The sequence below is a fragment of the Capricornis sumatraensis genome, chromosome 2 (assembly GCF_032405125.1).
Source record: "Capricornis sumatraensis isolate serow.1 chromosome 2, serow.2, whole genome shotgun sequence".
In the NCBI taxonomy this organism is placed as follows: domain Eukaryota; kingdom Metazoa; phylum Chordata; class Mammalia; order Artiodactyla; family Bovidae; genus Capricornis; species Capricornis sumatraensis.
The window spans coordinates 57,701,183-57,716,484 of NC_091070.1; the positions used below are offsets into that span (position 1 = coordinate 57,701,183).

Here is a 15,302-nt window from a genome sequence, read left to right on the forward strand (position 1 = left end):
CCAGGAGATGGCGAGGGACATGGAGGCCTGGCATGTGGCAGTCCATGGGGTTGCAAAGAGTCGGACACGACTGAGCAACTGAACAACAACAACTCAAGATATGACTGGGGAAGGATCTCCTTCCAGGCACACTTACATTGTTGTTGGCAGAATTCAGTGCTTTGTTGGATGTTGGCCAGAGGCTGCCCCCAGTTCCTTGCCATACTGGCCTTCCCAGCATAATCGCTTGCTTCATCAAAACCAGGGAGAAAGAGTCTGCCAGCAAGACAGATTTAGCCAAATATTGGAAATGATTACTCAACTCTGTTGCCACATTCTTTGGTTTAGAAGTCACTAGGGGGTTCCTGGAGAAGGCAATGGCGACCCACTCCAGTACTCTTGCCTGGAAAACCCCATGGACCGAGGAGCCTGGTAGGCTGCATGCAGTCCATGGAGTCGCTAAGAGTTGGGCACGACTGAACGACTTCACTTTCACTTTTCACTTTCATGCATTGGAGAAGGAAGTAGCAACCCACTCCAGTGTTCTTGCCTGGAGAATCCCAGGGACGGGGGAGCCTGGTGGGCTGCCATCTATGGGGCCGCACAGAGTCGGACACGACTGAAGTGACTTAGCAGCAGCAGCAGCAGCAGCAGCAGCAGGGGGTTCCTTTGTGGCTCAGTGGTAAAGAATCCACCTTCAGTGAATGAGACATGGGTTCAATACCTGATGTGGGAAGATCCCACACACCAAGAGCAACTAAGCCTGTGGGCCACAACAGTTGAACCTGTGCTCTGGAGTCCAGGAGTTGCAACTACTGAAGCCCATGTGCCCTAGAGCCCGTGTTCCACAACAAGAGAAGCCACCACAATGAGAAGCTCACCCACCACAACAAAGAGTAACCCCTGTTCACTGCAACTAGAGAAAAGGCCACGCAGCAATAAAGACCCAGTGCAACCAAAATAAGCAAAATAAATAAATAAAATTATATTTTAAAAAAAGTCATTAGGCCAGCCTACACTCAAGGGGAAGAGATTATACAAGGGAGTGAACACTAGGAAATGGGGGTCATTGAGGGCCATCTTAGGGTCTGCCTGACTCACTAACTTATGGCTTATTACCACTTCATAAATGTTAACTATTATTATTCTCAGTTGAGAGATTTGCAAGAGCTACAAAAATCAGTGAAGGATTTCATATCACAGAGTAACTTTAGGTGAACTTGGGCAAGTCAAGTCACCTAATGTCTTTGAGCTATTTCCTCCTCAGTACGATGAAAATAATCTGTATCCAAAAGAAAGGAGAATATAATATATGCAAACACAAATACATTTTTGTAACATCAAATATAGGTCTTCACAGTTTGAGGAAGCAAACTACTTTAGGCCAGTTTTCCATTTTGTGTTAACTCTGTGAGTCTCACAGTCTGATCTTTTTAAAGTTTTCAGGGCCTGGCCCTGTGGGCTGGTAAGGATTTGTATAAGGGGAATAACACCCACAAAAGGAAATCTGTTTCTTGAGCGTTCCTAAAGGCATTTCCAAGGGTTTACTTTTCCCTTCTTTTAAAATACCTTTGCTTCCAAAGACCCCAGGGAGATCCCCAAAGAGAAAACAGACTATCTGGGAAATTTCAAGCTCTTGATAATAAAATTGGTAGTAAAATCTCTTCCAGCTACTGGAGCTTCGCTGAAGGTACATTTATGGTAGATGGGGTTCCCCCACACTCTCAGGGCATCTGGTTTGGCGGTTGTGAGGTTTCCAGTTCCGCGGGGAGCTCGGGTTACCACCTCTGTGGCAGCGGTCAAGAGCAGCTTCGATGCCCGACCCAGGGTCTCTCCACCGTGGCGCCTAGCCCGTTTCTGCTTGGTGTCCAAACCGGATGCCTTATTCCACGCCCCAAACAGAGCCGATCGCACACTGTAGCGTTTCATGCCCTTCCCGGGTGCGGTTTTCCCCGGGGAGGGTAAACAACGCTCTTGACTCGGACTGGCAGGCATTTCGGCCCGGTGGCCCAGTGCTTCCGGGCGGTCCCGTCCTCCTGGGAGGCAACCTTCGGGGAGGGTGGGGGCGATGGAATTTAGGAGTCAGTCCCCAGGCTTCACACAAAGCCGCAGTTCTCCGCAACGCGTCTCTGGGTGAAGTGAAGCGGCCGCGCGGGAAGCTGTGGCTGCGACAATGCCTTTTGCTTCTCGGCTCGAGAGCCTGACGTCCAGGGCGACGGGCGCCTGGGACCCCAGGGCAGGGCTCAAACCGTAACCCCCACCACCCTCGCCCTGCCAGGCTGGCGGGGCACGTTGCGCCAGCCGGCAGCTGCACACGCCGCCTCGAGGTCCCCCTTGGCGCCGAGGTCATCTCCTGCAGCGCCGCCGCCTTCGAACCGTGTGGGCCATTTGGTCCACAGGGCGGAACTCGCCTGGATCTCCGGGTAGCCCCGTCAGGAGGGCGGAGATGACCTCCCCGCCCCGCGAGCTCTCGGGGAGCGGAGGCGGAGGAGAAGTAATTCCGATCACCCCTGGCGGGGGCTTTCACCTCTCCAGCCCCCGCCGCTCCGGTGACCGCTGCCTTAGAGAACTTAACGAGAACCAGATGTGGTGGCCGCTGTCGAACTTTCTCAGAGCCGGCGATTGGGTCCGGGCCCAAGGCCGCGGCCAATCAGCGCTTTGGGAGGGCCCAGAGTCCCGCCCCGCCCCGGCACCCGCGGGGATCCAGGTCCGAGGCCCGCTCAGCGCCGCTAGTGGGCTGCCGGGCCGGGCTGGACGCGGTCTGTCGCGGGGCAGCCCAGGGCCGAGCAAGCATGCGGGCGGACCGGGCGGCCGGGCGGCCGGCGCTGCCGCCGCCGCCGTTGCTGCTAATGTTGCTGCTGCTGCTGTCGCGGGCCGCGGCGCTGCACCCAAGCGAGCTCTTCCCCTACGGGCAGTCGCGAGGGGACCAGCTCCTGCAGGAAGGCGACGACGAAAGCTCAGCCGCCGTGAAGCTGACGCTTTCCTTGCGCTTCTACGATGCCCAGTTCAGCGACCTCTACGTAAGTTTAGCTTCTTCATGGTGCGGGACTCCAGATTTCTAGCAGCTTCTGAACAGGGGTCATTGGTAGTGTGGATCTCACCGGACCCCTGCCTTCCGAGGGGAGGAAATGGTCCGCATCGTCTGCTGTCCCCGAGCACCCTTGGGGTGGGACCTGGCTTTTTGCCTTTGCCAAACGCACTGCTTTCCCCTGCTACAAGGGGACGGTAAGAATTGTTAGCCGCATAAGCGTCCCAGGCAGAAAAGAAAGTGGGATTCCTAAGGCGGCCAGTGGGGTCTAAAGTTAAGTTCAGAGAGAGGGCCGTGCAAATTTGCAGAACTGGGTGCTCCTTCCTCGAACCCAGAGTTTCTTCCCCAGGGTTGTGCGGGAAGTGAAAAGATATGTGAAGGAATTTAGGGCTCCTGGACCAATTGCACTGTACGTGTGGGATAGGGTGGTGGGGCGGGGGGGTGACGCCGGCTGAAGTTGCACTGGTCGCTCCGAACCAGGAGTCAGACTTCCAGAGGATGGGGAAGTGGGGAGTTTCATGCCTCGAGGGCTTCCTTCCCTCCTTGCGATGCCAGGGTAGGCTCTCGCGTCCTTGGGCTTCCTACGGTCACCTTTTTGTCCCCCTCATTCCCCAGGTGGGCACCAACGGCATCATCTCCACCCAGGACTTCCCCAGGGAGACCCAGTATGTGGACGACGATTTCCCCACAGACTTCCCGGCCATCGCCCCCTTCCTGGCCGACATCGACACCAGTGGCGGCAGGGGCCGGGTCCTGTACCGCCAGGACACCTCTCCGGCGGTGTTGGGCCTGGCCGCCAACTATGTGCGCACAGGCTTCCCGCTCTCCGGCGCACACTTCACTCCCACCCACGCCTTTCTGGCCACCTGGGAGCAGGTGGGCGCCTACGAAGAAGCCAAGCGTGGGGCCCCGCCCTCGGAAGAGGTAAGCGACCAGGGATGCTTGGCCTCTGTGCTTACTGAAAGATGGGCTTGAATTCTGGGCTGGAACCCAGGCTTGAAGTTTCTGCTGAGTCTGCTACCCTGATGAACCTCAGGTACAGTTTGTTGGCACCGGGGCTGAAGTGGCTTGGTTTTCTCCAGGGTTTCTCTGAGGGTCTGAGAGGTAGTCACTCTTGTAAGGAGAACTGCTTAGGAGATGTGAGTGCCCAGTGCAGATGCAGGAGGGAGTTTATGGTTTGATTGTTTATTTTTAGAATCACCTCATGTATATAAGAATTGTTTCTAATTACGTGTTCACTGAAGGAAAAACATCAGAAGATGGCAGGCCGTTTTGAAAAGAACAGCCACTCATTTTCCTGCCACTTAAGATAACCACTATTAAACAGTTTTGTGTGCACCTGCCAGAGCTTTTTCCTATCCATATCTGTATGTGTCTCTGTCTATTAATGATGGATTCACACTCCACATACTGTTTTGTAACTTTTTTTTTAGTAAGTTGTGAATATATTTCACTGTCAATAAATATATTTCTACAACATCATCGTTAATGTTTGTATATTCCATCCAGTGGATTTCTCACTGTGCCCAGTGGTCAGCAATGTCATTTCCAATTTTTCATCATTATAAATTTGTGAAGCACTTTTTCTTTTTTAGGCTAAATCTTCATGCCATGTCACCACTTGACTTTCCAGGAAGTGGAATTGGTAGGCCAGAGAGATGCATTTTATATGAAGTTTTTGATAATTTTGCCAAACTGTCACTCAGGTACCAGGTCACATGCTCCCTACTTTACAGGAGACTGCCCTTGATCCATTGTATAGTCTCTACCTGAGATATTGAGCACCTTCTTTGTGCAGGGTATTGGGCTAGGTCCGGGGTTGGAGAAAGATAAAGAAGGTAAGTATGTTGCATGCATTCATTCACTGAGGTACTCCAAATGGATTATCAGATGGGTCAGGGTGGTTTGGCAGAAGGGTACTTGCCTCATTCCTGGGGTAGGTATGGGCTTCCTCCATGAAATTCAACCTAAATCTAAAATGTCATACTCCAAGGGCTGAAACTCTTTCAGCTTATCTCTATTTTAACTCATCAATGTGATTTTTAGCTCTATAGAAGCGGAACATATCTTCCTTTAGGTTCAGAGAGGTTAAGTAGCTTGCACACTCTCCCTGGATGATTTAAGATGGTGGCCATTCTTACTGTGTTCCCTGAGTGAGAGGAGTATCTTCTAAAGACTCTACTAAGCAAAGGGGATCTAGAGATTTAAAAAATCATTTGAATTGATTTTAGCCAATTGTTTTGAAACATCTAGTTTTGTTTATTGAATAACTTTTTAATGCATAGATTTGACATTTCAGTTATTCAATTCAACAGAGTATATTTAATTCAAACACATATATTGAGCACCTTCTTTATGCAGGGCATTGGGCTAGGTGCAGGGTTGGATAAAGATAAATAAGGTAAGTATGTTGATTCATTCATTTATTTTTGTCGATAAGTTTAAAAAACATATTTAAAGTTTAACATATCTCCAATACAAAGTTTAGAAAATAAATCCAGCTTATAATTATACTAATCAGAGGTCACCACTGCTATTTTATTGTCTCCAATCTTCTTTTCTAAACATATATATGTGATATATTAATATATGTATGTATAAGTAATTTATATTTAAACATAGTTGAGATCTATTTATCCAGCAAACTTTTTTGCACACTTACTGTAAGTCAGGATGCGTAGGCACTGTGAAAGGTCACATTCTTTACTTTCAAGAATCTCAGAGTTTAATATTGATTATGATTCAATATAAGTGAAGTGACATCTTAAGGAGACTAACTCCACCCCTCACTGGTTAGGGAACCTAATCTGGGAAAGCTTCAGTGAGCAATTGTCTTTGAATCTGAGTTGAGCAGAGTTGAACATTCCCTATAGAAGGGGTAGCATATGATGTATCACCTACGTACTATATTGTTAATGTGTTTTGGGGCATTACACGTGGTCCTATTACTGAACAGGAAGGGTGGTGGGATGAGGCTGGGAAGGCCATGGGGTAGGGGCAGATCATGCTCTGCTGAGTTTGGACTTGGTTCTTTGGCACTGGGCAGCTCTTGAAGGATTTTAAACAGAAGTTTTTGTTTTTCAAAGAGTGCTCTTTCTGACTATTGAGAAGATAAGGGTTCCAAGGAAAAGCTGACTACTTAGACAATGATTATATGTGTTGTTTATTCAGGATATCTTGTTAATTCTTATAACAACACTTTATCTTGCTGTCTTCTCACAACACTGCTGCAAGACAAGTACAGAAAGACTCACTGTTTGCCATTACCTAGTAAGTTAAGGTGAGTGTGCAGAATTCTGTACGTAGTAAGGCAAAGGCAGGTTTAGAATACAGACTTTTTTTTCTTTTTTGTGGTGTGTGGGATCCTCCGTTGTGGCATGTGAACTCTCAGTTTCAGTATCTAGTTCCAGTTTCAGCTCTAGTTCCCTGACCAGAAGTGAACTCAGGTTCCCTGCTTTGGGAGCGTAAAGTGCCAGTCCCTGGACCACCGGGGAAGTCCCTATAATATAGACTTGTTGATTCTTAGGTTTTTGTTGTTGTTGCTTCTACCCAGAGTTTTCATGCAGGGCCCATTCTATTGGCACAAGTGTTGTAGGCAGACACAATAGTTATGCCTTTTCCAAACACTTCCGGTAAATGAGGCTTGTTTTATTGTTTTGATGTGATCTTAGTACCAGAAGAGTCCTTGGACTCATATCTCATTCAAAGGAAGAATTAACTTGGAATGAATTTTGCCAAGGATACTATTGATGCCTTATTACTTCCAAATTAGTATTCCAGTGGTCTGAAGTGAATCCAGCTGCGTCTGTCTTACTTTTTCAACAGAGAAAAAAAGGTAATGTTGAGCTGAGTGAGATGAATTGGAGAGATGAGCAGTTGCACAGAACCTATGTGGTGATGAAGTCACTCTTAGAGCTTCAGGAGTCCAATTTTATCAGAACTTATTTGAAACTGGAAATTATAATGCAGACAAATATTTTTCTGTTTCATCTGTAGCATGGAAATAATGCTTCTGATGTGAAGATAATGACAAAAAATGTTTTGAAAGTAGTTTATGAAAGGTTATCCAGTGACTTTGGAAGCAATGATCCTGCCTCAGTCTTAGTTTACTAACCTGTAAAATGAGGTAGCAATGCCTACCTTACAGGACTATTGTGAGAATTCACTAAGGTGACATTTTAAAGTAGCCATTGTAGTCCCTTAGACTTAGCAGGTGTATTTGCTCAGCAGATCTGTGTTCCCCTACATGGGGTTGATGTAGGACCAGATTCTGGTTCTTTGATTTCTCTGTCTTGAAAGGATACTGTGATGTGAGTCTTTTACTTAAGCACTCTTTAAATACAAGGTTTTCTGCATTGCAACTTCTGTCTGGGCCTCTTTATGGTGGGGGCGGAGCGTGGGAAGATTTGTAGAATCCATCTCTTACTTTTCTAATTAAAATTAATCTTCAGAAATGTTGCCAAATGCTGAGCTGGCTTCAGAATGTTTCATTTAGAAAGGAGATAAAGATTCTGTTTGGAGAGAGGATGTTTTTTTAATTACCCACATTGAAGGTTCCTTCTGAATACTTTAAAGAGCCCTGTGACATGAGTTGTTGTTTTAATAGTTCTTTGGAAATAGATTCTGGCAAACAGTAATCTACTTTGCTTGAAGGACTGTGTGAATTCTACATGACCTTCTTAAACCTTGGCATATAACATGTTGCAGAGTTACCAGAGACTTGAAGATGTCAGAGGAAAGGCATTTTTACCTTTTAAAACTGTTTCAGATGTTGTCCTTTCTCACCTTGGACATTCTTGATGGATGTGACAGGATATGGTACCTGATGCTGTAGGAATGTCAAGGTGTTACTGTATCTAAAAAGCTATGACCACATAGTGTTTGTCAGCGCAGTCTGAGATGCCTTGAATTGTCATAAGTACATCACAGAGCAAAGTCCCAGTTTACTTCAGTTGCTCAGTAGTGTCTGACTCTGAGACCCCACTGCAGCACGCTAGGCTACCCTATCCATCACCAACTCCCAGAGCTTGCTCAAACTCCTGTCCATCGAATCAGTGATGCCATCCAACCGTCTCATCCTCTGTCATCTCCTCCTCCTCCTGCCTTCAGTCTTCCCCAGCATCAGGGGCTTTTCCAGTGAGTCAGTTTGACCTTCAAAGAACTTACTGACAGGAGACATAAAGAGGACGAATGTTTACCTTAGCTGTGTCTTTTTCTCGAGGGTGGTGCGGGTGAGGGTGTTGTTATTTGAGGGATGAAGGAGGATAGAAAACTGGGCTTCACAGATCTGTGTGGTACAGGGAATGTTTTGTCGACTTTTATCTAAGTTGGGCTGAAATGACGGATATCGAGAATGGAACAACAGGACAGATTGTGCTGACCAAGGATGTGTCCTGGGAGAAGGCCAAGAGAGCTAAGGCTGGAGACATGGATGAAGGCGGATGTGGGCAGTAAAGTAAGATGAGCAGAAGGCTTCCTAGTGGAGGCCTCACCTCGGGAGTGATATATGCCAACATGTTTCAAAGAATGATGGTCATTGATCCAGTGGGGGGGGTGGGGGTAGGATCCAGTGAGAAAATGAGAAGTAAAAGCAGGACATGGTTGTAGCTTTTTTGAATTTTGAAGCTGAGGTCCCAAAGAAGGGAGGTGTACAGTCTGAGAGAGTTTAGCTTGTGTCTGAGATCTAGCTATGCAGACATAGAGAACAGAGACATATATGAAAATTGGTTAAAGAAATGCTGCAGTTTTGCTAAAGACCAAGTGTTAGGAAGGTTATAATATTAGGGATGTGATAGTACTGGGCATTAATTTTGGTATTTTTGGCAGGATCTGTAGGATTAGGGCAGAAAAAATGAATGAGGGAAAATCATACAAGTGACAGTGATGTATAGGTAATGGTAGATAGAGAAATATGCTAAGGAATGAAGGTTAGCATTCACACCAAACAATGGAGACGAGAAGCTAATAATGCTAGGAGTATAGAGAGCAGCTGCTGCTGCTGCTAAGTTGCTTCAGTCATGTCCGACTCTGTGCGACCCCATAGATGGCAGCCCAGCAGGCTTCGCCGCCCCTGGGATTCTCCAGGCAAGAACACTGGAGTGGGTTGCCATTTCCTTCTCCAATGCATGAAAGTGAAAAGTGAAAGGGAAGTTGTTCTGTTGTGTCCAACTCTTCGCAACCCCATGGACTGCAGCCCACCAGGCTCCTCCGTCCATGGGATTTCCAGGCGAGAGTACTGGACTGGGTTGCCATTGCCTTCTCCAGTATAGAAAGCATGAGGCCCTAAAGAAGACAGGAAGGGGAACTTTGTGACCCTACTTCTTAATTTTCGTTATAATTTTTGTAAGCCACTTAAGGCAAACCCTTTGGGACATGGATGGTATTGTCCTGATATTTGGCCAAATGGCTGAAATTAAGTAAATTGAATAAACTGGGAACTCATTGAGGAGCATGCTTTGTATCCATCAGCCTGGCTTTGCCAAGCATCAAGTCAGCACTGATTGGTGATGCCCTGCACCTGGAAGGGAGAGCCCGAAGCTGATTTCTGCTGAGGGCTCTGGCTTTTCTCTTTCTGATAGCAGGAAGGTGGATCCTGAAGCTCTGCAGCACAGGCCCTGCTCCTCTCCTCCCTGGGATCCTGAGGAAGTTGGAAACTGGTGACCCTTTTGTGAGGTTTGGCAGCCCATCTGAGGCTTTCCCTTCAGGGACAGAGCATGTAGGGTTCTTGGGAAGTCTTTGCTCCAGGAATGTGTAGACCTTTCCGGTTAGGAAGCCAGTCAAGGAGTGTTCTAGGGAGAGGAGCCCTGCAGGACATCATGAAGCAGGCTCTTCAGCGATTAGGTGTAGAATGTTGTGGAACTGAGGGAGAACTTTAAACGTGATCATTTGGTGTGCGGGTGGTTTTTAAACAGCCAGACTCTTTTGGCTGGTACTCTGGGATCCTAAATTCTATTTAAACTTCTTCTATTTGCCTATTTCACTGAAGACAAGTAGATTAAATAAATGCTTGCCACCTGTAATAAGTGCATGTCTCAAGGATGGCATATAAAGACGTTGAATAACTTTTCATTGAAATAAATTTGCTCACTGGCTGAAAGAATGAATAAAATTTGTTGACTAGCTAAATACCCAGACCCCACAGTAAAAAGCCAGACTCTTCCCTTCCCAGCTCTGTTTACTTTTCCCTTCCCTTTCCTATCCCATTCAATTCCTTCACAATCTATAGGACCTCCTTATCTCACAGAGCTTCTCTAGATGTAGAACCAGGATTCCTCCTATCTGACATTTATTGTGGGCAATCAATGCCAGAAGCTTTGAAAGCTTTGCTTCTTAAAACAGAGTCTCTTTCCTTGAGTACCTTTCTTTCTCTAGCTGAACTTTATTTATTCTGAGTAAAGTAAAACTCTGAAGTTACTGAATTGCCATTAATCGATCATGTATACATTCTGTATGGACATGATACAGAATGGCTTTTGTTTACATTTGGCAGAAGTTATGGCTTCCGAGCTTTGAGAAATTCTAGAAAACATCCCTTGCCTTTTGTTTTTGGAAAAGTCAAGCTTTCCGGCTGAAACAATCAACAACGAAAACAATAACAAATATATGAGGCCCCCCCACCTTGTCTTTAAGTTTCTGAACTTAAAGGAAAGCAAAAAGCCAAGCCACGCTAGGTGACCTTTTCTATGTTGGCGATCTGGAAGAAAAGTTGGATAATATTTTGAGTTTTTTCTGGAAAAACATTTTAACACCTAAACTTTATCTTGTAAGCAAACCATCCAAACTATACTTTGAAATTAAACATCAAAAAAGAATAATTAACATTAGAAAAGAGCTTGGCCACCATTTGGGGAAGGACGCAGGACAGGCCCATACCTATTTTCTGCTGTTTTATTTAGTAAAATGCGATATGTTTCTTTCTGCCTAACTTTTGTGTCTAGCAAAATGGAGAGACAGTGCTCCTTACCAGTAAAGAATGTTTCTAGGAGTCACATTACTTAGGAAGTAGTGATATTTATAAATACCTCTCCCGCTCCCTGCTAAGTTGCAAAAAGAATGGGATTTAGTGAGAGGGGTGTCCTCAGAGGCCTTCATATAACATTTTTAAAAAGATACTCAAGTACCATTAACTGATCATTTGTGTGTTGTGGGGGAGATAGCTGGATGTAGATAAAGGCAAAAAAAAAAAAAAAGTGTCCTGTTGAAAATACTAGAGTAAATTGAACTTTAAGGAGTGATTCTATAAGGACCTGGGTGCTGCGTTTGTGGCTAGTTCAGGCTCCTGGCCTGTCCTTCTGGTCTGCTTTGGCTCCTGCAGTGTTTATTACTATTCACAGTCAGCCTCTGCGACGCCTGCCCATTCCAGCCCTGAGGTCTGGGGCCCACGCCTTCCTCTCTGGCCTCTGCTACCTTCTCCAGCAACTCTCCTGGAATCCCAGCCATGGCTGCTCCCTGTCGTAAACTCTGAGAATGTCCTGGTTGGAGGCTTCCATCCTTGGCCCCTTTGCTTCTTGCCACCAAGCATACTGTCCAGTGCTTAGCTGGCACCTGGCTCTCTGAATTAATGTACAAATGAATTAATGAATCAAGTTTACAAACAGGTAAACAGCTAACCAGGCTAAACTAGGTGACTGCTAACTAGAAACACTAAGATGTTGTGGAGGGTCAGAGAACAGCAATAAATCTACAGGGAATCTCAAAAACCCCTCAGAGGTCAGTATGAGAAGGTCAGGAGTGTTTCTAGGCACAGGGAAACGTGAGTAAATAAATGTTTAGAAGCATCAAAGTACTTGGGACAGATGGGCAATATTAAATAATCTGGTGAAGATATAGTGGATGTGAGCCTGGAAAGAGAGTTGGCAGCTTATAAATCACCTGGCGTGGCAGGCCAAGGAGTGGTTGGCATGGCCTGGTGGTGCAGGGCAGGGACCCTGGAGCTGGCTGGCCTGCCACTGCATACTAACAGCCTAACCCTAGGCAGATCTCTTAGCCTTTATGTCTTGGTTTCCTCATCTGAGAAATGAGGATAGGATAACTCTGGTGCTGGTGTCAGAAGGTAGATGGAAGAGAATAGAGAGTGAGGCTGTGAGAACAGTAATGAGGCCTTTTGATCAGCCAGTGCCTCACACCACCCCTCCCCATAAAGGGGATTCAGTAAATAAGTGAATGAGTGAATGAATGATCCCGATAAGTGCCCAGAGCAGTAAACTGGGGCAGTGACTACAGGAATGTACACATTAATTTTCCTATTTACTCTCAGCTCTGAAAGAAGTTTGGATGATAAAAGTTTGAAACCTTAAAAAATAGTTTTATTTTTTTAACCTGTGTTTTTTAAAAAGTCCTTTATTTTTGGTTGCACTGGGTCTTTGTTGATTTGCGCAGGCTTTCTCTAGTTGCAGCGAGTGAGGGCTACGCTCTGTGTGGGCCTCTCATGGCAGTGCAGAGCACAGGCCTTAGGTGCACGGGCTTTAGCAGTTGTGGCACGTGGGCTCTAGAGCACAGGCTCAGTAGCTGTGGTGCACGGGCTCAGTTGCTCCACGGCATGTGGGATCTTCCTGGACCAGGGATCAAACCTGTGTCCCCTGCGTTGGCAGGCAGATTCTTAGGCACTAGGCCACCAAGGAAGTCCTAACCTCTGTGTTTTTTTTTTGTTTGTTTTAACCTATGCATATTTCAACTATTAATCTAAATTGATAAAAGATGATTATAATAATACAGCTTATGTAATTATGCTTATAACTTGGAGAGGAAATTTAAAAGAATTTTATGTTAAAACAATTTAGAGAAATCCTGAGAAGGGGGACAACACTTTGCATTTCATAATGCTTTGCTTGCAGTGTTTTTTGTTGTTGTTGTTTGTTTGACTTATTAAGAATATTGTCTATTTTTTTCACAGCTGAATACTTTCCAGGCAGTGTTGGCATCTGATGAATCTGACACCTACGCCCTCTTTCTTTATCCTGCCAATGGCCTTCAGTTCTTTGGAACACGCCCCAAAGAGTCTTACAACGTCCAGCTCCAGCTTCCTGCCCGGGTGGGCTTCTGCCGAGGAGAGGTTGATGACCTGAATAGACAGGGACCATATTTCAGCTTGACTAGCACTGAACAGTCTGTGAAAAATCTCTACCAGTAAGTAGCATAGGGCTTAAGCCCTTTCCTGTTGGAATGTAAGGACTCTTAGGAGCTACCCAAACTTCAGTGGCTCTAAGACCATTAAGTATCTTGGTAGTTTCTAATTAAGCAAGGCATCAATGTCAAAGCCAGGAACTAGGCTAGACCCTGGGAGGAGCAAGTTGACCAAAATATAAAAGGTTCATTATTTTTCCTGCCATATTGGCTAGGGATACCAGAAACCAAACTATGTGTGTGAGTATATTTGTGTGTGTGTGTGTGTGTGTGTGTGTGTGTGTGTGCGTTAGCACAGCCACTGAGGCTTGCTATGGAAAACATTGCTCTTGGAACCACATAAAAATATTCAGTAATATAACTGCCCAGGTTGAGGTTTTTCCAGGTTAATCGTTTCACAGCTGGAAATGTTGTTAGTCTTTTAAACAGATAGGTGTTAAAAGTTAAATTAAGGGTTGTGTAATTTGGAAAAAAAAAAAGAAAAACCAACAAACAGATTGCTAGGGTTTTGGAAGTCTTGGGATTTCTCAATGGCTTCATTATCTGAAATCGTTCTGATGGGTTTTTCATGAAATGCCTGGAACTGGGCACATTCCTTAGTCCCATCACGTGAGCCCACTTTGCTTGTCCATATCATGCTCAGTATCTGGGTTGGCATCAGTTGATATTTACTCATTTCTGGGCTTAAAAAAAAAATCTCTGCTTTTATGCTTCCCTGAATACTGATCTACAAGCTGGACAGAATGAGATTACTGGGTACTGGAAGAGCTTACACTTTTGCATACCATCCGCTCTACTCAGAGACCAGAGAGCGGCCCTATAGCCAAACAGGGTTACTCAGAGCTGACATTTATTGAGAGCTTACTGTTTGCCAACATTATGTTAAACACTTTCCAGAAGTTCTCTTAATTAAAATTCAACAAGAGTCTCAGGGGGTAAGTTCTGTTCCTTTGTCAATGTGACAAATGAGCTTAGGAAAGTTAAATTGCCTATAATCTCGAAGTTATGAAGTGGCAAAGCCAAAATTCAAGCACGAGTCTGGAGCTCTGAACTACTTTTTTTAATGCTGAATCCTGGCTTGCTTTCCCATTCTCAGGACTCACACTGGGCATCTTATGGGCTCCACTGAGGCTGCCTTTTAGTCTTGACTCTGGAGAAAACTTAGCTCCTTGCTTTTTCTGCCCTAGCTCCGCCACCCTCTTCTCTGGAGCCCATGGATTCTCTGCTTTTCAGACACCATCCAAGCGCTGGAAAGACAAAGATGTCTAAGGCCTAGGCCCTGTATACTAGCAGCCTGCACTCTCCTAGGCTAGATGGAGGAACAGTTAGACAATTCCAGAGCATGGGACTAGGTGCTAACACCTCCGCAGGGTATAGGAGGCAGCGGAGGCCATTTACCCATTTACCACTGTCGTATGGACATCTTTCAGTAAGATATCTTTATAGTATTATTTGAAGGCTATAAAACATGGCATCATATATGGCCTGTCTTATTAAAACGATAAACTGATGAACATTTAAACATTTCTGGTTTTTCCTTTTATAATTACTGTGGCAGTAAACAAAGTAATACACGTTGTTTGGATGCTCATTTGTCTTAAAGATAAATTCTTAAAAGTAGAATTGCTGAGAAAAGGTATATGCAGTTTAACATTTTAGTGCACGTTAACCAATCACTCACCCTTCAGAAACCCTGCACCAGCTTACAATCCTACAGAGAGCTGTGATCAACAATGTTCATTTCCTACAGGCTTCTAATTTTTTAGTATTTGTGAATCTGATAGGTGTAAATGTTCATATTTTCACTCTAATTTTTATGATTATGGTAAAACTGAGCACCTTTTCAATGGTTAATAGCCATTTCTTTGCTCTTTTCTGCTGAGGTATTTACAGAGATCTTTTACAAATAAGAAAAAGCTAGTAAAAATATTTTCTCTTAAGTGCCATCCATATTTTTATCCAGTTGTTCATCTTTAAAGGTAGTTACAATCTAAAAGGTATAACTTTAGGGTTGTCAAAGTTACTGGCCTTTTCGTTTATGATTTCAGGTCTTGGTATTATTCTTAGGAAGGCCTTTTCTACCTCCAAATGTTAGAAAGATTCCCCAACTTAATCTTCTATTTTACTTTTTCTTTCTTCTTTCCTTCCCTTCTTCCTTCCTTCCTTTTCTTTC

The 15,302-nt window shown here is 45.1% G+C and overlaps 1 protein-coding gene across 2 annotated transcripts in view; it reads left to right on the plus strand.

Annotated features, from left to right (window-relative positions):
- Positions 1-2,771: 2,771 nt before the first annotated feature.
- Positions 2,772-15,302, plus strand: part of NID2 (nidogen 2) — an 83,117-nt gene continuing 70,586 nt past the window's right edge. For both annotated transcript variants that reach the window (XM_068964462.1, XM_068964463.1), the window contains exons 1-3: positions 2,772-2,999; positions 3,623-3,931; positions 12,900-13,132. In XM_068964462.1, the coding sequence (XP_068820563.1) occupies positions 2,772-2,999; positions 3,623-3,931; positions 12,900-13,132 (770 nt within the window). The remainder of the gene's footprint in view (positions 3,000-3,622; positions 3,932-12,899; positions 13,133-15,302) is intronic.